The sequence below is a fragment of the Rhinolophus hipposideros genome (genome assembly GCF_964194185.1).
Source record: "Rhinolophus hipposideros genome assembly, chromosome: 10".
Classification (NCBI taxonomy): domain Eukaryota; kingdom Metazoa; phylum Chordata; class Mammalia; order Chiroptera; family Rhinolophidae; genus Rhinolophus; species Rhinolophus hipposideros.
Genome location: NC_138056.1, coordinates 43,368,907 through 43,392,264, shown reverse-complemented (window position 1 = coordinate 43,392,264; position 23,358 = coordinate 43,368,907). Strand labels below are relative to the sequence as shown.

The 23,358-nt window shown below is 42.2% G+C and overlaps 1 protein-coding gene across 1 annotated transcript; it reads left to right on the top strand.

Moving 5' to 3' along the window:
* Positions 1-474: 474 nt before the first annotated feature.
* On the top strand, positions 475-23,358 carry OLFML1 (olfactomedin like 1). Its single transcript, XM_081063430.1, has 3 exons — positions 475-1,094; positions 2,396-2,684; positions 21,580-23,358. Exons 1-3 carry the CDS (start codon positions 969-971, stop codon positions 22,368-22,370), a joined length of 1,206 nt encoding a protein of 401 aa, XP_080919556.1. The 5' UTR covers positions 475-968; the 3' UTR covers positions 22,371-23,358.

Sequence of the window (23,358 nt, the reverse complement as noted above, 5' to 3'; positions counted from 1 at the left end):
TGAACAGCAAAAGCAAAAAATGGAAGATTTTACAACTTTGCCCTAGGAATGTGATTTACCTTTAAGTGGAACAGAGCCTACAGGAGTTGAGTCCTGTGTACTGCTGGCCTGCAGCTACAGGTGAAGGCAGTTCTGCCATTAGGGACTGAGAAAAGTCAAGGGCTTCCTCACAGGAGTTCTATTTCCTGATGATTTAGCTCTGGAGGCATCACTGTATCAATAATTGTTGTTGTGCATCTTACTAAAACTCTTCTGAGCTCAGTCCTCAGATTTTTCAGCTCTCAGCCTGAGTGGCCATGCCTGCGGGATACTGTACCTCACCCCTCACTAGGGGCAATCAGTTCTGTGCATATCAGAGCTTTCGGGTTTTTCCCTTGTTGTGCCTTTAAGAGCTGCAGGAATGCAAAGAGACTATGGAGGAGGGGTTGGGTCTCCCACCCAGACTTCTGGGGAAAGGATCCTGGGAGCTTTGGCCAGAAATGAAGCTGAGATTCCAACTCTGAGAAGTTGGGGGTGGTGTGTGTTGGGTCAGGCCTGTGATTGGACTGCAGAGTTTACTAGCAATGAGGAAAGCAAAAGTAAAAGAGCTGGGGAAAGGGGAGAAGCCCTCCTTAGGCCCACCCCAATGCACCCTTACCCAGTCCTAGAAGCAGGGTACAGCCACTAGCCTCCGGAGGGTCAGTGCGTGTCCTGAGTGATCCCAACAGATGCTGGACCCACGAAGTTCTCTACCCCAAGTCTGCCTGCAAGGCCTCCGGGGACCAGCTTGCCAACAGCTGGACTTGATCACCAGCTTGCAAAGTGAGGTCACACATCTGGTGGAAAAACAAGCGGACTTCGCTCTCCAGCTGTTTTTAGAGGATTTTTCACAGCAGGGGCTAGAAAGCAGGCGACCACAACCTGGACCTTTGAGTCTTCTTTGAGAGGTACAGCACAGGTGTTTCCACCCCTGGGTGCTTTGCAGGACGATGTTGGCCTTTCAGCAAGCTTCCGCTTTCCTGGTTCTGTTCCTCGCAGCTTTCCTGCCCCCGCCACACTGTGCTCAGGACCCAGCCATGGTGCACTACATCTACCAGCGCTTTCGAGTCTTGGAGGTAGGTGGCATCTGTGCACCTGATACTGGAACATACCTCCTAGAAGTCACCTGGAAGGGAAGCTTAACCAGGCTTCCCTATCTACTGGGATGCATTTGTTTCCAGATAGTAAACCCATTGCTAAAGTTATACTTGAAAACTTTATAGTCTAGTGGTTTAGAGCACCCGAGTCCAGACTGCCACCACTCCCAGACTTTTTGTAGGGCTTCCCTCTGTGCAGTTTTTCTCATCTATAAAATGGGGATGATGATTGAACTTACCTCCTAAGGCTATTCTGAAGATTTAAAAAATGAATCTATACTTGGAATGTTGTCTCACATGCTAGTAAATGTCCAAGAAGTTATTCAAAGTTCAATTTTTAAAATATGAAAATTTAAAAATTTTGTCACTTTTCATCATTTTCACTATTATCAGGGTGATAGCCGATTTTAGCTTTTTGTCTTTTTCTGATAAACTATTAGGTCACTGTAAGAAGTCATGATATTATTGTACCAAGAAGCTAACGCCAAACTGGATTTGGATTTAGAAATAAGCAGATTTCAGCAAGGTTAAACAGAGAGAAAGTATTTGGGCCCTCTTCTCTGTGTGTTGCAGCTACCACTTCACTAAAATTTGCAAAACCCCACATTTTCGTAGCACGAACAGGCTCCCAGGGACAAATGTAACCTTCTGTCCTAACCTTTGACACAACCCTAGTGTTGACTTTGACTATTTCATACTTAATTGCTTTGCTTTTGCACAAATTAAGTTTTGATGAATTTTTTATCTTCTTTCAAAGACACTCTTATCTCTAATATTTATTTTTAACATTTTCCTGAAAAATTTTAAAGTCTAAATCATTTGGTCATCTATTTACAGTCAGGGTTAAATAATTCCACAGAGCAGACCGAACATATTTCCAAACGTTGTCCAGCCAACAGACTGAGGCTAGAGGTGGTGGATGAAATGTCCCCAGGCCAGTGGCCTCTTGCTGCTTCATTTGCTGTCTCCTCGGACACCTCCTCCCCAATCTCACCTCCTTAAAAGTGCCAGAATTGTGCTTAACCACTACATTTAACATCAATTTGCCCAGCATTTTAAAATATATATTTATATATCTATGACTGAATGCATGGAAAAACTTAAAAATTTACACATTGAAGTATCAACAGTACTTTGAGTTAAAGAATTATGAGTGATTTTTATTTTCCCCCTCTTTAATTATCTGTATTTTTAAAATCTTTTTATGAATAATAGCTATTTTATTACTTGGGTCGTTTCAATAACTGGCAGTAATTTGAGAATTTATTTTCTGATCGAAGCAAGGACTACAAAAGTGTACACAAGCAACAAGGGCATACATTCAAGACTTCCGTGAGTTCTCAAAAAACATATCCGTTATGCTGGGAAGATGTCTGACCTACACAAGTGAGTTTAAGAGTGCAGTGAATAACCTGGCACTGAGAGTCGAACATGCCCAACGGGAGGTTGACTACCTAGAGTACCTGCGAGAAGCTGACATGTGCATAGAATCAGAGGACAAGATGCTGGCAGAAAAGCTAATCCAAGAAGCTGACGATGAAAAAAAGATTCGGACTCTGCTGAATGCAAGTAAGACAGCTGTGTCTTGTATACCCGTCTAGGGACTGTCACTTAGAGGCCTGGTCAGGAAGGGTCTAACCAAGTATGAGAGTGAGAGCTGGATGTGTGCACTGTGTGCCCATGCTGGGAGGGAAACCTTAGCCGGAAACAGGTGTCCAAAGGAAAATCCATTCTCAGAAAGTAGATTTTCCATTCACAGAGCGTTCTTAAAGGCCCCAGAGAAGGTCAGGGCTACAATGTCAGAAGTCATCCCAATAGCTTCTGATAGACCTTGGTTTGGAGGAAGCTAGAGGTCCCAGATCATTCCAGGGAGAGCGACAGGTTGGTGGATTCTCCCAGTGCCCTGGGAGTGGGGAGAGGCTGCAAATATGCCAGGCAGTAGCCAACCCTTCAGGCTAGGGACTGCCGTGAATTATTACTATGTGTGCTGTCAGGATGGTGATATCCAGGGGATTTGTTGCCTGTCTTGTGATCTATTTCCAGGCCATTAAGAATAATGTTTAGGAGCTCAAATTATAATAACAAATATAAGCAACAAAAACATAAAAAAGAAGGGAAATGTCCTGTGCATGAGTCCATTTTATTAAAATAGTGAGGGAGACAAGTCCCTCAGCTCAGAGTCTGTATTCTGAGATGGGTTTACTACCAACAGGAAAACTTTATTTTTAGGCTAATTATGTCTGTTCCAGATGTGAGAAATTCCATCAGGGAAATAAGACATAAGCTGAGTGCTATCATTGAGCTAAGGGTTTCAAATGTCGTCTCAGTGCAATCCTCATAAGAACTCCATGGTCTTCTTAAATGAGGTGACACTTGATCTGAATTTTGAACAGAGAAATTAGAGAAGAATGTGCAGAGGGCACATCAAGGGAAGGTACAACATGTCAAAGGCATGAAGATATGTGACACTTTGACATGTAGATCTGCAGATATGGTTGAGTGGACCTGTATGGGGCAGGTGAGTTTAGGCAGCAAGATTGAAGAGTTCAGTAGGACCCATATAATGAAAGACTTTGGATGTTAAGCTGAGGAGGTTGGACTTGGAAACTGTAGAGAACCACTGAGCAATTTTAAGCAGGGCCAAGACATGAAGTAAGACAGCAAGACTAGAGAAAGGAGACCAAACAGGAGAATACAACACAACAAGCAATGGTGTCTGCATTTAAGTGTCAGTAAGATGGAGAAGAGCAGATGGATTTGAGAGCCACTGAGAGCTGGAATCCACACAGTTGGTGGTGACTAAATAAACGTGAAAAATGAGTGAGAAGGATGCTTCCCTGGGTTTTGGCTTAGGTCATTTGGTGGTTGGTCTGAAATATGTTGAGATAGGAAACCCAAGAGGAGTTTGGGAGCTCTTACTAATCTACTTTTTTTTTTTTTTTTTTTTTAGCACTTATTACTCTGAAATCTTCTAGTTCATGTATTTGCTCACTGGTTATTTTCTTCCTCTGCGTTGAGAATGTCAGCTCTGTGAGAGCCTAGATCCTGCATTTCATATTCAATGTTGTATCCCAGTGCGTAGACTAGTGTTTATGTTCAACAAACATTTGTCAGTGAATAACTAAATGAATGAACGCATGGAGAGATTGTCAGCACAGACAGAGGGGTTTATTAGGCTTTGAAAGAAGAGAATATCTTACCTTTGAGTCAGAAAACACAGAAGAGGGTGCCTTATCTATAATAGGAAACAGTTGATTGAATTTTCCAAGTGAGTGATTCTTTTTTGCCCTGACACTGTCTTGAGATGAATCATCCTCTGAGGAGCAACTGGGGCTAAGCATCGGTTGAGGGAAGGACGGAAAGGGTAAGGATGAGCCATCAGATGATGAACAGAGGCTGTCCAAAAAGCTGATGGGGAGAATTGGGTGCAATGTGGCCTGAGCTAGAATGTGCCTGAACTTTCACGTGCCAGGGATCAGGCAGGACCCCAAGCCTGAATGGTTGTACTGGATTGGATCCCTGAGCTGCTCCTGGTACCTGAACACCGTAAGCCCCACAGGCCTTGAAGTTGCCCCTTTCCACAATAGCTCAAGCTCAGCAGAAGCCCCAAGTTTGGAGTTGCTGCTTTTTCAACCCTCATCCTCTGCCTTATCCCTCAGCCACTAGAAAACATTCCCTCTCCCAGCTCCATGGTGAGTGAAAACTTCTCTTTCAACTTTCCAGAGATTGCTCCTTTGATGCCTGTTTCTTCTGGGGCCCTCATTTGGTGATTTGTCGGTTTATGATTAACAGCCCCTTTTTGCCCCCCACTATTGGATGGGCCCTGTGCTACACAGTAGGGATAGCAGAGTGAGTAGAACGTGCTACATCCTGCACTAGCTTTCTTACAGCTTCTTTGCCTCTGGTCTTGCCTCCTACAATCCATCTGCTGTCATGCAGACCTTCCCACAACACAAAATGGATCACATTACTCCTCTAGGTAGAATTTTCTTTTTCTTTTCTTTTATGTCTCTTGTCATTCACCATCAGTTATCATCAACAACAAAAAATCCATTCAAATCTCTTAGCCTTTTATATGGGGAAGGACTTTCACAAAGTGGCCCAAACTCATCTCCAGGTTCTTTTACTCCCATAACTTACCCACGTAGAGTGGCAATTAAAAATATAAATATTGCTTTTTCTACCCACCCTTTATGACTCAAAAATGCTGTGGATTCTCTGTGAAGACTTTCACATCCCCCACCACCACCACTACCAGCACATTGGCCTATCTTGTTGAGTCATCCAAGGGATCACTAACATTTTCAACCACATGTATCTGTGTGTGTTTGATTCCTCAACCAAATTACGGACCTATTGACATCTTCATTTCTGCATTCACAGAGTCTGGGTCAGGGACTCCCATGGGGGAGGCTTTAAAAATTCTCTATAGAAGAGACACTGATAGCATAGGACCCTCAGAGCTTAGTTTAGGGAAAGACAAACCTGTAAACAATCATAACCATGTGATTCGTGCCCCTTGGCCTATTATTTTCAGAGGTTCTCTGCCCAAAGATACTGTGGAATGTCAGTTTATTTCCCTGCCTTGCCTTCCCTCCCTGTTTTGTATTTTACATACTGTGCCCATCCTCCACGATTTTGCCATTTCTGTTAGTAACTATGCCTATCTTAGTTTTCTAATGCTGTGTAACAAATTACCACCGATTTAGCAACTTAGAAAAAATTACCACTGAAAAAAATTCACCATTGTTTTAGCAGCTTAAAACAATCTCAGCATTTCTGTGGGTGAGGAATCCAGACACAGCTTAGCTGGACCCTTTGTTCAAGGTCTCACTCAGGAGGGTACAATCAAGGTGTTGGCTGGGCTACATTCTCACCTGGAACTCAAGATTTTCTTCTGAGCTCACCAAAGTTGTTGGCAGAATTGTCTTTCTTGTGGTTGTAGGGCTGAGGCCCTCAGCTTCTAGAGGCCACCCCTCCCCAGCGGCAGCTAGCTCACAAAGTGGCAATGGCTTCAAGGTTAGGAGGAGAGTGCCTCTCTTCAGAAGTGCCCAGTCCCTCTTTTAAGAGTTTTTATCTGATTTAAGGCAGGCCCACCCATAATAATCTTCCTTTTGATTAACTCAAAATTAGCTGATTTGGGGCCTTAGTTATATTGGCAAAATCCCTTCAGCTTTATCTTATTGTGTAACCTAGTCGAAGAATGCTATCCTGTCATATTGCCAGGTTCTGCCTTCACTCAAAGTGAGGGGATTATGTAGCATGTCCACCACAGGGTGGGAATCTTGGGGGCCATCTTAGAATTCTGCTTACCAAGCTGTCTTAGTCTGCTGGGCCCAGCTGGTGCCACTGTGAACTGTACCCACCTTCTTCCTACAAGGTTCTGATCTTCCTGTCTTCTAATCTTGGCCTACAGGGACTGAGCCAGCTATGGAACTTCCATTGAAATCCTTGAGACTCATGTGGGCAAACACCTTGAGATCATGGGCTAGAGGTCACACCACAGGGTTTCATTCATACATATCCTCTGTCTTAGAGAGTTTCTTCGGAAAACCTGTAGGGAGAAGATAATGCAGCTTCCTTGGAAAATTCAACCTGTGTCTCTGGAGACGTGTAGAAAATTCTAACATCAGTCTAAATGATTCTAATTTATTCTCGGAATGTTTCTTGATCAACAACGAAGGGCCAGATACTAGGGATCATTAATAAAATAGAGTTGCTCTGTAATTAAGCCATTTCCTATAGAGCTATTCCCAAATCATCAACCTTTATTTAGAGAGGATCCCCAAAGATGTTCACATAAGGGCCACAATCCCAGGGATGTTTGGGGTTACATAAAATTCTCAGACTCTTAACTCTAACACAAATACATACTCTCTCTTTCTCTCTCCTCCCTCTCTTCCTTCCTCCTTCCCTCTGTCTTTCACATGTGCATGGGCACACAGCCACACACTTTAAAATGCAGTGAGTGAAAGTTACTTGAATACAATCTAACTTATATTTAAAAATCATTCCAAGTCTTTGGTTCTTTAACTCTCATTAGTATAAAAAAATGTTGTATTACATTTGGCAATTTATGGCAAAGCACCATTGCCTCAAATACCCCAGATACCCAGATTGAGAATTTATCCAACTGAAAGTCTTTGGCCGATTCCACAGTCTTCATTCTTGTATGGATATGAGTATTAACCACGTTTTAACTTGTAAGTAGCTTGTAAAGAAAAATTCTCAAGGCAGTCAAAACAAGGCATTATAGCAGGTTTCATTTTATTTCCTGTTTTAGTCCCACTCCTTTTATTACAAGTGTGCACGCAAGTTACCTCAAGTAAACCTTTCTCATGCTGACTTAAATAACCCATATCTTTTGTTAGATTATGTTTGAAAGAAGACAGTCTGTTGCTGCAAATTTAAATGCCTCTGGGATCCATTCAGGCAGTAAAATGTGCATGCCTCATATTCAAATCCATTAAAAACAAAACAAAATATAAAACAAAAAAGCAAACAAAAAACCCACTGGGAGCCAAATAAAACATGTCTGTGAGCCAACTCCCAAGATCCATTAGTTTGTGATGAGTGGAACAAAACATTAAATATATTTGAAACAGATATACTTATCACAAAGGAGGGGACTGAGGATATACACACAAGTGTGAGCACAGGAGAGTGTGAGAGTGCTTGTATGTGCACACACACACTCACACGAACACATTCTCTACGCAAAAGTTGCTGCGTTCATGGGCCAGCAACACTGGCGTTATGTGCACAGCTTACCCTGTGCTGTCTCCAGGTCACTGTACTGGGTCCAAGAAGGCCCGTGTACACAGCCCTTGTTTCGTTTATCCATCTGGAAGGTCTGTGGTCTTATGAGGATACCTCCAGTCCCATCGCCATGGATACTCACAAAAGGTCCCAAAGTTGTTTTAGCTGATGGCTTTTTGGCTCCAGATGGAGCAAACATCCATTTATTCTCTCTATAACTCTCTCATTTATTCATTCATTCATTCAACAAATGTCTAATTGAATTCCAGATATATGTTGGCCTTGCACCGGGCATTAGAGATGGGACATGAAATAGGATAACATCCTTGTGCTCAAAAAGCTTACAGCCAAGTGGGGAAGCCACCTAAACAAACCCGGGATAACAGCCAGAGTGTGACTGTGCTGATGGAGGCTGTCGCAGAAGCACAAGGGGCAGGCATTAAGTAATTAAGCAAGGTCAGGGTTTCCGGGGAGATCAGGGGGACTGTGGAATCTGGAAAGTAACCCTCAAGATGAGTCTTAGTAATGGGAAAAAAACCAATCAAATGGAGAACAGAATAAAGGCACTTCAAGCAAATGGAACAGCATGTGGAGGCACAAAGGCCAAATCGGGCTTAGTGTTCGTTGGTTCAGTAGATCTCGGGTGAAGGGGGAAGTCATGGAGAGGAGATGAAAGAAGCAGAGAAGAGCTAAGCTCCTTTGTGCTAGGCCCGTTCACACATTCAAGCTGTGGGGAAGGAATATAATGTGAAAAATGGTAACTACTACTTATTGAATGTTTATTAGGTACCGGGTAATCTTTAAGCATTTTTTGTATCTTATTAGATTCTATCATCTAATTCTCACAAAGATCCTATGAGCTAGGTATTATAATTATCCCCCATTTGTAGGTGAAGAAATCAAGACGCTGAAAGGATAAGCAATGGCCCAAGATCTCATAGCTAATTGGTGCCAGAGCTGGGATTCAAACGAAGGCAGGCTGACTCCTACCGTACACCTCTCCCATTGGCTGTCCTGGTTGGCAGTGGTAAACGTGGGAGTGCCGGGGCTCAGGTGGAGGTTTTAGGAAGATCATTCTGGCCACAGTTACAGAACAGACTGCAGTGGGGGAGGCTGAGTACAAATAGGACGGAGAGACTGGAGGCAGGGAGGTCATCTCCAGGCCTGTCACAGAGGCCCTCAGGGTGGAAACAGAGGGTTTCTGTTCTGAGACGCGATGCCTGCACCCCCAAGGCTCAGCTGCTTCTGATCTCGTTGTGGGACACACATGAAGACCATGTTAGTGCTCTTGGTTGCTATTTGATGATGATTCCTACTCACAAACAGTTCATTTAAATTATTTTTTTTTAAACCCTGGCCTAGAAAGTTCAATTTTCTTCCATCATCTTCTCAGTTTTTAATTCACTGACTTTTCTTCATTTATTCTTAAACTACCACACTCCTCTGCTTTCCCCCATCTTCTCTCAGTTAACAGAAGAGACCCCTACTGACTATTCTGTGCTAGAACTCTCAGGGGCATCTCTTTGGCCTTTGTCTGACTAGTCACCGTATCCAGTAGATTCTTTCTTCTGATTGTCTGTCAAACGTATCCTTTCCATCTGCATAGCTGTCTCGTCATCTGTGGTCTTGATTACTGCAAAAGCCTGCTGACTGATCTTAGCTGCTGGTCTCTCGCTGTTCCAGGGCTTCCCCCTATATTGCCACCAGGGTCATCTTCCTTGGGTCACTGCATCTTTGCTTTATCAACTTGGATGGTAACTGTAACCCTACAAGCTAAAGCAAACCCATAAAATAACCCGTAAAATAACATAAAGAAAACTCTTACAACCAGACCCCAACCTAGCTTTCTTTAAATAACTTGTTTTATTATTCTCTGTGAAAGTAAACTTGCTGATTAAATAAAAAATTATGAATATTGTATGTACTATATATATTGTATATACTTTTGTTGTAAAAGTAGATAACAAGCCAACAACTGAACACAGCAACTTTGAACATTTCTCAGGTTCATCTTGTGCCACTACTGCCTATCTCCGTCTACTCGATGCTCTATACTGTGTCTGATCTGCTACTCTGAAAACATAAACTAGATCTCATGTATCCCTACATTATGCATGCTGTGTTTCCCAAGTCTATCACAGTGCCTGGAACAGAGTAGAAATCATTTTCTGACCATGAGGAGTAGTTTATTAGAAAGTGGAGGCAACTATTTGCCAGAGATAGCATTAAGCCCTTTTATCTGTTATCTTGCCCAAGCCCACAGCAATCCTGCTAGGTAGGTGCCATGATGACTTCTTTCAGATGAAGAAACTGTCGCTCAATGTTTCACGCAACCCCATCTTCTCCCACATTCCTGTGACATTCAGAGTACACACTACCCCGAGACACTAGATTCATCTCAGCCTTCATTTCTGCTCACCATCCACTCACTCTCACCCAGTGTCAGTTATCTTTTGCCACAGTAATGCTGCATAACATACCACTCCGACACTGAGTGGTTAAAACAACAATCACTGATTATTTCTCAGGAGTCTAAAGGGCGCTGGGCAGGTCTGTTGGTCTGGGCCAGGCTTGGGCGCTCTCACCTGAGTTCCCTAGAGGCACATCGCTAGGGGATGGCTGGCTGAGGATGGCCTCAGATGGGATGACTTGGATCTCCTCCATGTGGTCTCTGATCTTTCAGAAGGTGAACCTGTGCTTGTTCTAATGATGTAGGCAGACATCTGAGAGGGGGACACAAGCACACCAAGGTCTGGTCACTTTTATCAAATTCTTTTGGCCAAAGCAAGTTCCAAGTCTGGCTCTGGAGCACCCCCCTTCCACTGGAAACTCTAATAGCATCTAATAAGGCTTTTGGTCTTGACACTTCTGGAAACGGGCAGTAATCAAGATCAGTTTTGAAGTATGCAAATTTCTATATGAAAGAAGTGAATTGGGCATTAGTGTGATTAATGGTTTTGAGGTGAGATCAAAGAACCAGTGAGAGGGCTGCTGTAAAGTTCAGGTTCAGGAGAGCAGGCTCCAGACTTTGAGAAAAGATGGCAAGGACATGATGAAGTGAGGTTTGTTCAAAGGAAGAAACATGGCAAAATGGCAAAATGACTTTGTTTCCTAACCAGGCAAATGGGAGCATGACACTACTATCCCTAGAAATTGAAAACATTTCCATCGTTTTTAGTTTGGTAAGAATATTCCGCGGGTGGGGGGATAAAAACACTATGCAAAAACAAAACAAAGCAAAAAACAGCTCAGTTTTTAAATGAAAAATAAATAGAAATAGAAAGTTCACAATTATAACCTAAAAGGAATGCCTAAATGTTGCCACATTCAGATAATTGATACAAAATGGAGCTGTTTGATGAGAAAGTCCCCAGAGGACTTGCCCACTTCCGTGCTTCACTTCCCATGAGTGTAGACCAGCCTAGATTCTCTAGGACAGCATTCTCAAAGTTTTAGTCTCAGGAACCCTTTACACTTAAAAAAAATATTCAGGACCCCAAAGAATTTTTATTGATGTGGGTTATATCTATTGATATTTATCTTATTCATAATTAAAATATAAAAATTGTAATATGTACCAGATGCTATTCTAGGACAGGGTATACAGCAGTAAATATAACGATTAGTCAAAGCCAGGCCCTCTTAAGATTCACATTCTATTGAGGGGAGTCAAACAATAACTATGTTAACAGATACATTTATAACATGTCAGATAGAAGATAATAAATATTACTGAGGAAAATCAAGTAAGGCAAAGGGTTTATGGAGACCTGGCCTCATCCAAAAGGAGGCATCTGGAAGCTGGCTCTGTCGGACTCCAGCTGTCGGGGCCTCACCATGGAAGCGGGCTGGACTCGTACTCACGCATCTTTCAGCTTCCATGCACTCCCATGAATTTTCAACTCGATGTTATTAAGCAGCACACAGCCATGCAAGCAACCAGCCATGCAACGTCTGTTTTCTTCCTCACGATCTATTGCCAATCACGAATAAAGAGAAGGTGTCAGGGCTCCATACTGGGTGCCATGGAATACTTCGACTTTAGTGCTGGGAACCTAGAAAAACCTCTGGTGCGGATTGACTAAAGAGTTCTGTATAACTCACCAAAACCAACATATAGAGCATTTACTGTATTCCAGGCGCTGATTAAACACTGGATTCACAACCCTGCAAATCTGAATCCTCCCATGGCTCACTGAGTACCATCTCATACAAGCTGGCCATCCTGCCTTCCTGCCATCCATCTACCCAGGCACTCAGACACTGAACTAGCACTGCTATTGTCCACACGTACCTCTTGCTACTCGAATCAATTTGATTTCTAAGTCGGCATAGCATGAGTTGGGGTAGCAAGTTTGGACACCAACTAATACTGCATTATCTGAATCGAACTGATTCCTGAGTTTGGATGGTAAGCAGCAGAGATTGAATAGGAGGGAGATGTGTGTTATGTCTCAGGCACTGTGGATAAAAAGACACATAAGTCCCTGTCTAAAGTACTTGTGAGGAAATAAAGTGAATAAGCAATTCCAATTCCGTATGCTAACTGCCCTGGAAGCGGTCTGCACAGAATACTTTAGACAAAGAAGGAGAAACCAACTGCTCTGCAGGAGTCAGAGAATTTTGTTTTGAACGATGAGTAGATGGATCTCAAGTTAGCAAAGGTGAGCTAAGGAACAGGGTGGGCAAAGTCTAAAACTTACGACAGGCCATGGCACGTTTGATGACTAATGACCAGTCCAGTATGGCAGGAAAGTGACAAAAGAGGAGGTCAATAGAAGGACCTTGAGTGCCATGCTGAGATATCTGAAACTTATTCTGTGGGTGAAAAGCATGAAAAATGGCCCTAATTTCTAGAATAGTTAAGTCCACATTGACAATTTTACTGTAGCTTGAAGCTCTGTAATGGAGTACTCATGTGAGAGCTGTCATTCTGTCATCCCAGTGTCTAACATCATAACTAACTTTATAGGCGTTGTCAAATGTTTATTAACATGAATACAACTCAGGTGATTGAAAAAGTCAAGTTTTATAATAGAATTTCAAGAGACAGTCAAAATATTCATGGTTTTGCAGGAATTCTCTCTCTCTCTCTCTCTTTTTTTTTAATGAATTCATGACTGTTCTTCCCAAGGAAACCTGCCCTCCCTCTCTGTCACTATCTTCTGCATTCCATCACGCCATCCATGAGTCTGGTTTATCACCCAACTCCCTTTATCTAATCAATTGCTAAGACCTGATCTCTCTTTTTCTATTTCTTGAATCCGTATCCATTTTTCCATGTCCATCACTATTCAGATATCTCTCGCCTAGATTATAATTACAGACTCTCTACCTGTCTCTCTGTGCCCCCTCCCACACCTCTACCTCCCAGTCCTTTCTCTACCAACATCCAGACGGAGGTTTCTAAAACATAACTCCTATTGAGTCACTCCCCTACAGAGGGACAAGTCTCTTGAGGTCTGGAGAGTGTTGCTATTAAATAAGGGAGAAGTATTCTTAAAATTCAAAAAGTGGTCTTTGTGTATGAATTCAATGTGAAACCTTGGGCCAAATTCTATCCTAATTGCTTATCTGCAATTCTGCCTGAGGGGGAAATCACAGATTTTCATTCTCTAGTTTGCAGGTGGAACCTTGCTTGTCATTGTCTCTTAAATAATTTGCATCTTGGCTGGACTCAAAGGTTTTAAATTTATTTCCTTTCCTTCCTTTTCCTTCTGCTAATTATGTCTTCTGAAGAGAAGCACAGCAGGGAATCTTAACTTACCCTTTTACTCAAACACTGGAAGTATATTTTCCCCAAATTCCAAAAGAAGAAAAATTTATAAAAGTTATAAAATAATATGCCCTGAAAAAACTATAGAGAGCATCCACCCTAAACCCCTCGTTTTACAGCTGGGAAAGCTAAGGCCAGATTGACAAAGGGACTTTTAGGGAGACATATAGAGAACCAGAGACCAAGTTTAGATCGCGTAAGTCTCTGATTCCCAGTCCCATGCTGCATCTTACCAAAGAAGGTGTAGGAGAAGGAGAAGGGAGCACATGGGAAAATTCAGTTCCTTTTTTCCCAGAACTATGTTTTCCTGATCGAAACCATCTATCAACACTCTCTTGTTTTGCTTTTTCTCCAAGGACTCTGCATTAGAAATGAGATGTAGGAGAAAGAAGAATGTTTGTGTTAGTTTCTGCTGTATTTTATTTTCTGCTGTATTTTAACAGAACATTTTTTATGGGTGTGACATCAAATGTGCCTTGTTCTTAGAAATAGTCCCTCCACAGCTGGGCTGCAAGCCTGCTGACTTTCCTCCCAGAAGGATGGGCAGGCTGGGGGCTTCCTCATCAAGGCAAATGTCATAGCATCCTGTGATTAGGTCCCAAGGAGTCCATGGCCCTCACCCATCCTTCTTTAGGCACAGCCAGACTCACCCCTCTCCACGCCTTCCCACCACACATATACACACCCATCCACCATGTCCCTGGGGGCTGGCTGGAGGTGTCCTAGCTGGCCCCGACTCCTGGCTCAGACGGAGCTCTGAACACCCATAACTTTGTGACCTATCCAAGCTTTAATTTCTTTTTCACTTGGAAAATGGAGATTAAAATATTTACCATTTAGGCTTATTGTAAGAACTGGATTAGTTAATCTAAATAAAGTACCTATCACAGAACCATGCATATTGTATATATTTGTAACTTCTCAAGCCTTTGTGCTTGTTCTTCAATAGCGAACAGTTTCTAAGCTGCTATTGTCACTCACATGAGACAGACTGAACTTGGGAAACTGAATAAAGGCATACTGGGCCCTGGCAGAGATGGGTCCCTGGTAGACAGGGAAGCCTGCTCCTCCCTCTTCCTCACCACAGCGCATAACCCCCAGAGCTCAGCTTAGCAGGGGATCCTTCTGTTAAGCAGCTCCTGCAGTGCACAGCTTTCCAGCTGGCCCAGGCTTCTCTGTCTTCTCCAGGGGTTTGGCTTCCTATAAGGCAGGCCAACAGGAACAAAGTTGACCCTGAGGCCACAGGGACGAGGCATTCAGGTTGGCAAAGTATGTCAGCAGGGGGACATGGTGGCAACTGATGGCTAAGAGACTTCTACAGCCCCTCCCAAATCTGGCCCTGGCCACAGTGGAGGCCAGGCAAGTTCTGTGGGCTGGGACCAGCCAGTGACTACATGATCACTGGAAGGACTGACCTTCCTAGGACTCAGTTCTGCCCAGCTACGCCACTCCCCACCCCCACTCCTACCATATGTTCCTTTGATGAGAACCTTGTGTCAGATTTTTAAATGAAATAATGGATTTGAAAGTATCTTAAAAGCTTTATAGTACTTTACAAATTATTTACTTAAGACAGGACTGTGATCAGAACTCCGGATATGCAGCACTATTTAGACTGTTGAAAAACATCTGCTTGAATGAAGCTATTTTCCTCATTAATTCAATAGATATTTATTGAACCCACAAAGCACTGAATTAGGCAGTAGAACACAATAGTAAACATGAAGACAAAGGCCCTGCTTTTATGGAGCTTACAGTGTAGTGAGGGAGAAGGACAATACACTAATAAATAAAACCGGTAACATAATTACAGAATGTGATAAGTGATCTGAAGGAAATAAAATGCTATAGACTATAGGAAATCCTTTTAAATTTAGATGCGGTAGTCTCAGGAAGCCTCTTAAGGAGATGATATTGAAACTGATTTGAAGGATGAGTTGGAGCAGACTGTGGGAAGATCAAGAAAAAGACCACTCCAGGCAGAGAGAAGTGCAAGTGCAAAAGCCCTGAGGCAGAAACAAACTTGACAAGCTCCTATAATAGCAAGAAAGTCAATGTAGTCACAAGACAGTGAGCAAAGGGAAGGAGAATAGAGGATAAAGTCCCAGAGACAGGCAGCAGCCATATCATGTAGGTCCTGTAGGACAAGGTAAGGGGTTAAAACTTTATTCTAAGACTGATAAGGAGAAAGGGTTTAGCAGGTCAGTCACATAATTCATGTTTTTAAACAGATGACTCCTATCGCTTTATGGAGAATATACTACAGGTAAGCAAGAGTAAAATCAGGGAGAAAAATTAGGGACTACTGTAGTGGCCTAGGCAAGAGGAAAGGATTCAAGGAGTACAAGGGAAGAGGAGGTGGGAAGAGGAGGGGAGAGATGAAGTTGAGCATTTTAATTTAAGTATAACATCATAATGTAAAAGTAAGTTTTATTTTCAGAACTTGCTGGTGGTGGGGAAATGGAGGGAAAAGAATCAAGAATGACTTCTAGGAAAGAAACTTGGTTGATAGTTCTTGCCTGAAATGAGAAGAGTAGGGAGAAAGATTTTGGGGGATAAAAGCAAGAGTTCGGCTATGGACAGATTAAGTTTGAACATATCTAAGTAGGGACATTGAGTAGGCAGTCTGGTAAATGAGTTTGGGACTAAGTAGACATCCAGATAGGATGTAATCCTGGATAGAAATTTGCAATTCATCACTACTTGGAATTTAGATGGTATTCAGAACCATGAGACACAGTGAGGTGACTTGGAAAGTGATTGTAGATAGAGAAAAGAAGAGGTGTGAAGACAGGGCACTTAAAGGTAGAAGGTGAGAATTGATGCCATGAAAAAAATCCAGAAAGGTGGGAGGACAAACAAAAGGAGGGGTACTCCAGAATCAAGAGAAGAAAGTTTCAAGGGCCAGTACTGATCAAGTGATCAGATTTTGCTGAGAATTTGAATAGGTTGAAGACTGAGACTTGACCCTTGGATTTGGCAGCATGTTAGTTGTGCATGATCTTGATAAGAACTGATTCAGTGGAGTAGGCAAGGGAGTTTAGACCAGTGGAGAACTGACGCTGATTAGAGTGGCTTAGGGTACAATTGGAGGTGAGGAAACTCCTCTGTCAAAGAGTTTTATTATAAAGTGGAACAGAGAAATGGGGCCACACTAGAAAGTTCTGTTTGTTTGCTGAGGGGAATGATTCAGTTGGGAAGGAGAGACTACTGAAGCAAGAGAAGATAAATAATTTCAGGTGCCAAGTCCTTGAGTAGGTAAGAGGGGATTAGATCTACTGAAAAAATAAATAGAGCAGGAAAGAAGGCAGAGAATATGGGTTCAGGTGCAATTGGTTGGTAGATTTGGTGGTTGGAAAACTTCATTCATTCATTCATTCATTCACTCATTCATTCATTCAGCAAATACTTGCCTATGTACCAGTTGCTTTCCTAGAGGCAAGATATACAGCACTGAATGAAACAAATAAAGCTCATGCCCCCATGGAGTTTATATTCCATTGAAGGAAGTCAAGCAATAAATGTTAACAGATGAATTTATGATATGTCAGATAGAAAATAAGCACTCGGGGGAAAAATGAACTAGGGTAAGGGTATTATGGATAGTGGAGAAGAGATTGCCATTTTTTATCAGGTGATCAGAAAAGGCTTTAATGATCAGGGAACATTTGAGAACAGACCTGAAGGAAGTGAGGGAGGAAGCCAGGTAGATCTGTTGGGGAAGCTAGTTGAGTTGCAAGCAGAGGGAACAAAAAGTTTCAAATTCCTGAGGTAAGAGTGTGCTTGGCACAATTTGAGGAACAGCAAGGGTGCCATTGTGGCTAAACAAAATGAACAAGGTGGGAGAGTTGTAAGAGACGAGATCAGAGAGGCAGTAGACAGTTCACATATGGTCTGGAAGGCAAAGACTTGAGCTTTACTCTCAGTGAGACGGGAAGACAGTCCCTCGTAAGTTTTGAGCAAACATGTGACATGACCTGACTTAAATTTTAAACAGATCCCTTTGGATGATGTGGGGAATGGACTGTGGAAATCTAGGATAGAAGTGTGGCCACTACGGTAGGTAGGAGACTATGGCAGTAATCCAGGAAGGACATGATGTAGTTCTCAGATTGCTCCTGTTTTCTCAGTGAAATAAGAGGTATGATCTTCATATGACAGTGAGGTGGGCATGATGGAGGCTTAAGAAGAGAAGAGAAGGTATGATCATAGTGAGTGATGAATTGATTAAGGAATTAGTGTAGGATTCTACCCAAACTGCTGCAGTAACAAGCAGTTTGCTAAAATGTTTACTTACCTCAGAACCTCTAGGGCGTCTCTGGCTGTGCACCTTTTTCCTTGTGTGTAGTTTTTCTTGCTTCTCCCTGTTACTTGTCTTCTGACTCTAGATGACCTCCAGTTGGCCTAGAGAACCCAAGAATTTATTAAGAAGAACATGACAACCCACTGGCACATCTAATTTCTTATCCAAAGCCTTTGGAAGGACAAGAGAGGCCCTCAGTGTGTGCAGTTCTCCTTGAGAGACTGTTACATACCTGACTATCATTCTACCACCTCACCCTCCAGCAGTCAATGAGGGAAGCCCATAGAGTTCCATGCTCTTATTAAGACCATCTTCTCCTACTCACGATACAGCCCTCATCAGGATTTGAGGGATACTCACGCGGTTCCTTGTGCTTTCTAGTAAGACCTCCACTCCCTGCCTCCATGATACTGGTCACCTCACAGTAGACTGCTTAACAGGGTAATCCCAACAAGTCCATAATTAGAACTGATGATCCACTTTTCCTGAAGTGAACAGTAGAACTAATCTCATCATGACCCCAAATTCCAAGACCCTAAGGTCATCTGGAAGATAGCATATTTAAGGGCCAGGTGGGATTGGATTACACCACTTCTTCCCATATCTCATTAGACAGAACAGGTCAGTTGGGTGCAAACTAACTACAAAGGAGGTTTTGGATGTGTAACTAGGGAAGAGGAAAATGAAATGGCATTTGATGAACACAGACATTGCCTCTGCCATAAGCAGTCAGAGAAGAAAAAAGTAGGAAGCATACACAGACAGCGGTGACACAAAGATGAAGGAGGAAGTCATCTTCAGAAAAGAGGAACTGATCAAATACTGTCATGCTACAGAAAGGTGAAGTAAGATATATACAGAAAAGGTCTGATCTTTTTAGTTAGGAAGTACCTCACAATATTATGAAGGGTAGTTTCTGTGAAGTTAGGATGAAGTGAAAAAATGGGAGGCAAGGAAGTAGATACAGAGAGTATAGACTATTCTGTCGGAGAATCTAGCTACATAAAATGACAGAAAGAGAAGTGAAATAACTAGAAAGGGGTGCCTAATTGAAGGAGAATTGTTTTTTAATATAGGCAAGATGTTTACAAGATAAAGAAATAGTAGTGAAGGAAAAAGCCAAGAAAACAAAAAGGTGATAATTCATCAAGGAAGTCTAGAAGAAGCCAGGAGATGAGAACAGAGCACAAATGGATGTATTAGTCTTGGACAAAGCAATGACATGGCCTCTTCTAAGCTGTATGGGAGGATAGCAAGGGTACGAACAACTGAAGAAAAGTTTATAAGTGAGGGAAAGGAAGTGAAGGGAGTTCATGTCTAATTGGGTTTATTTTTTCAAGGTGTTAATATGCTGTTATGAAGGGAATTATGGGGTTATTGTGGGGGTTTAAGATAGCTGCTATGTGGAAGATTGGGGGCTAACCATGGAAAGCAGTATGATGTTTAGGGCTCAGTTGAGGTTAGAGACCCCTAATATGTCGTGGCACCAATATGAACTATTGTGAGATTTTCTCCATGGACACACAACTCTCAAGGGCAGAGACAGATGTTTGAATTGACCCAGGGCCAGGGATTTTTGTAGAGTGGATATTGTGGAATAGCTAGGGATTGGTGGGTGAGGGTGCTGGTGAGAGATCTATTACAGTGGTCTAGGTTGGATAGGAAAGGAAACGAGTCCAAGAGAAGGCTAATGGCCTGAGAGAAAGTAGAGGTCAAGGAACTAGAGGGCATGAGGAAATGGAAGAGCAGAGGAGGTGAGAGCAAAGGAGTGAGAAATAGAAGTATAAATTGTTATCGCAGAGGGTAGGATATTAGAGTTTTAGATTTCTAATATGGAACAGTTCTAGGGGATGGGGGTATCCAGAGCACAGCCATGGGAGGGTGATGCTAAAGTGGTTTGAAAGTAAGGTGCATGGAGTTGAAGAGGTCAAGGTGCTCAGGCTGTTGATGCATATGGAGTAATGTCATAGAGAATAGTTGATGATTTAGACTAGAAAGGGTTGATAGCATGAGATATAAAGAAGGACAGGATTTTGCATGAAAGTAGAAGAATAATAGTCTGAAGTGGCAGTGAGGAGCTAGAAAAATGTAAACCTCTCTTTTTGTTTCATCTTCCTCCACCTAGTTTAGACCCTTGTCATCCTGTTGGATTATAAAAATACTCTTCCTAATTGGTTTCCCAGATTTTAGTCTCTCTCCCATGTATCCATCATACACATGATTGCCAGCTTAATTCATCTTGTTGAATATCCTTGACTATGTCTTACTCTTGCTCAAAAACTAAAACTTCAGTAGCTCCCTATCTGCCTGTAGAATAAAATTTCTATTCCTTATCCTCACCCTCAAGTTCCAGGCACAGAACTGGTTTCAATCTACTACTTTATTTTATGCATCTAGTTTGCAGTAATATCAAGTCCTTAGTTTGTATTGGCTTAAATTCTGTACTATTTTATTAACACTAATCTTGGAGAATTTTCCCAAATATGGTTTTATTAACTGTCAGGAATGTTTTTCCCATCTATCTCAGAATGTCATCCTTCAAGCACTAATTCAAACGCAGATTAGTCTCTGCCTCAAATGACATCTCTATTCTGTGTTCTAGTTTTTGCAAAAATTCCACTTTAAGCTTTATATTCTACTTGTCATATATCTATTAAGCAAGAACCACTCCTGATTTATCATTGCACCTCAGTGCATTGTACTCCCAGCTCATAACACCTAGCTCACTCTCTTACCCTTTGTAAGTATCCAATGTCTGCTGACGAAATACATGCATGCTTTCATGAATAAATAAATGGATGGATGAGTAGAGCTCTTATAATATTCTAATAGTGTTAAGGGCCAGAATCCTTCCCCAGAATATGATCTCTTGGAGGTGTAGGCTTGATTAGATAGGTAGATGATAGATGATTGATAGATAGATAGATAGATAGATAGATAGATAGATAGATAGATAGATGATAGATAGATAGATGATAGACAGAGAGATATATAACCAAAAGAGTGACTATAGAAATCCATTGCTTCAAAAATACTGTGGAACAAACAACTTGAAAACTGAGTGTCTTAAAACAACAATCATTTATTCTCATGGATTGGTGGTTGGATGAGGGTTTGCTATTTAGGCTGGGCCTGATTGGGGTGATTTGGTTCTGCTCCAAGTATCTCTTATCCTAACTCAGGCATTTATATCTTCATGGCAATGTCAGAAATATATGTTTTACCCTCAATACTTAGCACTGTGCTGGGAGCATTGTAAGCTAAGACCACAGTAGATACCCAATAAAATCTTGGCAAATAGAATTGAATTAGGCAGCTTCACACCCAAGTCATTCTCACTGTGCTCTGTGAACAGTGCTCTAGAGAGTGAACAGGGTCTCTGATACAGCAAAGAGCTGTTTATTTCCTGACTTCAATAAAATGCTGACTCATAACTGGACAGGAACTCCCTTAACAGAGACCCATTTATTCATTTAATTCTTTGATTCATTGAATCTTACCATAAATTGTCATTAATCTATGTGTGATAACTTTATTCAAGACACTACGGAAAAAAAGCAAGCTGTGAGAATAGCAGACATCTCATGTTTATAAAGTAACCTCTCCTTTTTCTCCTGTTTGGCCAGGCTGTGACAACATGTTGATGGGTATAAAGTCTCTGAAAATAGTGAAGAAGACTATGGACAAGGATGGTTCTTGGATGAAAGATGCTGTCAGTAACTCTCCAAAGGTTTATTTCTTAATTGGATCCAGAAACAACACTGTTTGGGAATTCGCAAACATGCAAGCACTTATGGAGGACAGCACCAAGCCCGGTCCACGGAAGCTAATCTTAACACATTCCTGGCAGGGAACAGGCCAAGTGATCTACAAAGGTTTCCTATTTTTTCACAACCAAGGGACTCCTAATGAAATCATCAAATACAATCTGCAGAAGAGGACTGTGGAAGATCGAATGCTGCTCCCAGGAGGGGCAGGCCGAGCACTGGTCTACCAGCACTCCCCATCAACTTACATTGACCTGGCTGTGGATGAGTATGGGCTCTGGGCCATCCACTCAGGGCCAGGGATCCATGGCCATTTGGTTCTCACGAAAATCGAGCCTGGCACACTGGGAATGGAACACTCATGGGTCACCCCATGCAAAAGCCAGGATGCCGAAGCTGCATTCCTCTTGTGTGGGGTTCTGTATGTAGTCTATAGTTTTGGTGGCCATGGCCCCCATCGCATCACCTGTGTCTATGACCCGCGGGGCACCATCAGTGAGGAGGATCTGCCCAACTTGTTCTTCCCCAGGCGGCCAAGAAGTCACTCCATGATCCATTACAACGCCAGAGATAAGCAGCTCTATGCCTGGAATGATGGAAACCAGATCATTTACAAACTCCAGATAAAGCGAAAGCAGCCTCTGAAGTAATGTATTACGGCTAGGAGGGAGAACACCTTGGCTTTGGAAGCTGCTCTTCAGGACATTGAGGCCACAGCCTCTTTGACATATTGCATCCCTCTAATCACATAAAGGGATTGAGTCTAGAAGTCGGAATGCATATGCGTCCTCCCAGATACTGACTTAAAGATCTTCCAAGAGTTTAGATGAGAGTCTGTCATTCAGACATTTTCAACAATGTACCCATCCAAACCTCCTGGCACTCAAGGCCTTCTGCATTCTGATCCAGCTTACTTCCAGCCTTTTCCTTTACTGGCATTTACTTTAACTCCACCCCTAACCCCCAAGCAATTAGAAATGTAGGCTACCCCCTAATACTCCTGGCTTTTCTCTCCTCTGGCCTTTTCTCAAGCTCTTTCCTGTTTCACAAATGCCTTTTGATATTCTTCCATTTTTACTGCCCAACGAAAATACTATTTCTTATTGATGTTTAATGTTGATTTCCTCTAGCTTAACCTTTCCACCAAGCTAGGTAGATGTACTAATAAGGTAAACACATTAACACTGGAATACTACTTTCAAGTGACAATGTGTTTGCACCTACATTACATCATTTAGTTCTCATCTCAGCCTTGTATGCAGGACAAGTCTTTGTAGTTGCCATTTTAGAGATGAGGAAAGCTTAGATAAGCCATTCAAAATAACAGAGCTACAAAACGAAAGATAGAGCAAGAAAATACTGCAAATCCCATAGTTGTTTCATTGTCCAAGGAAGTACCAAATATGCATGTTTGTTCACTTAATCTCTTATAAGTAATGCATTCATCATTTCATTCTAAAAAAGGTTGCCCCTTTAGCCACTTTTCATGTCCACACAAGACCTTCCTATAGCCTTTTCAGAAGATGCTTCCTCCAGAAAACCAGCCTGAGGGTGAGGACCCTGTTTCTAGCCTCATCTTGTCTTACCTTCCCCTAAGTCTCTCTTCTTGCTTGAAATACAATAAAATTGACACGAAGC

Bases quoted from the DNA above. Each gene is read 5' to 3' on its own strand.
- OLFML1 (XM_081063430.1), top strand. From the start codon at position 969: ATGTTGGCCTTTCAGCAAGCTTCCGCTTTCCTGGTTCTGTTCCTCGCA. The intron at 1,095-2,395 runs GTAGGTGGCATC...TTCTGATCGAAG, and splicing joins AGCGCTTTCGAGTCTTGGAG to CAAGGACTACAAAAGTGTAC. The intron at 2,685-21,579 runs GTAAGACAGCTG...CTGTTTGGCCAG, and splicing joins TCGGACTCTGCTGAATGCAA to GCTGTGACAACATGTTGATG.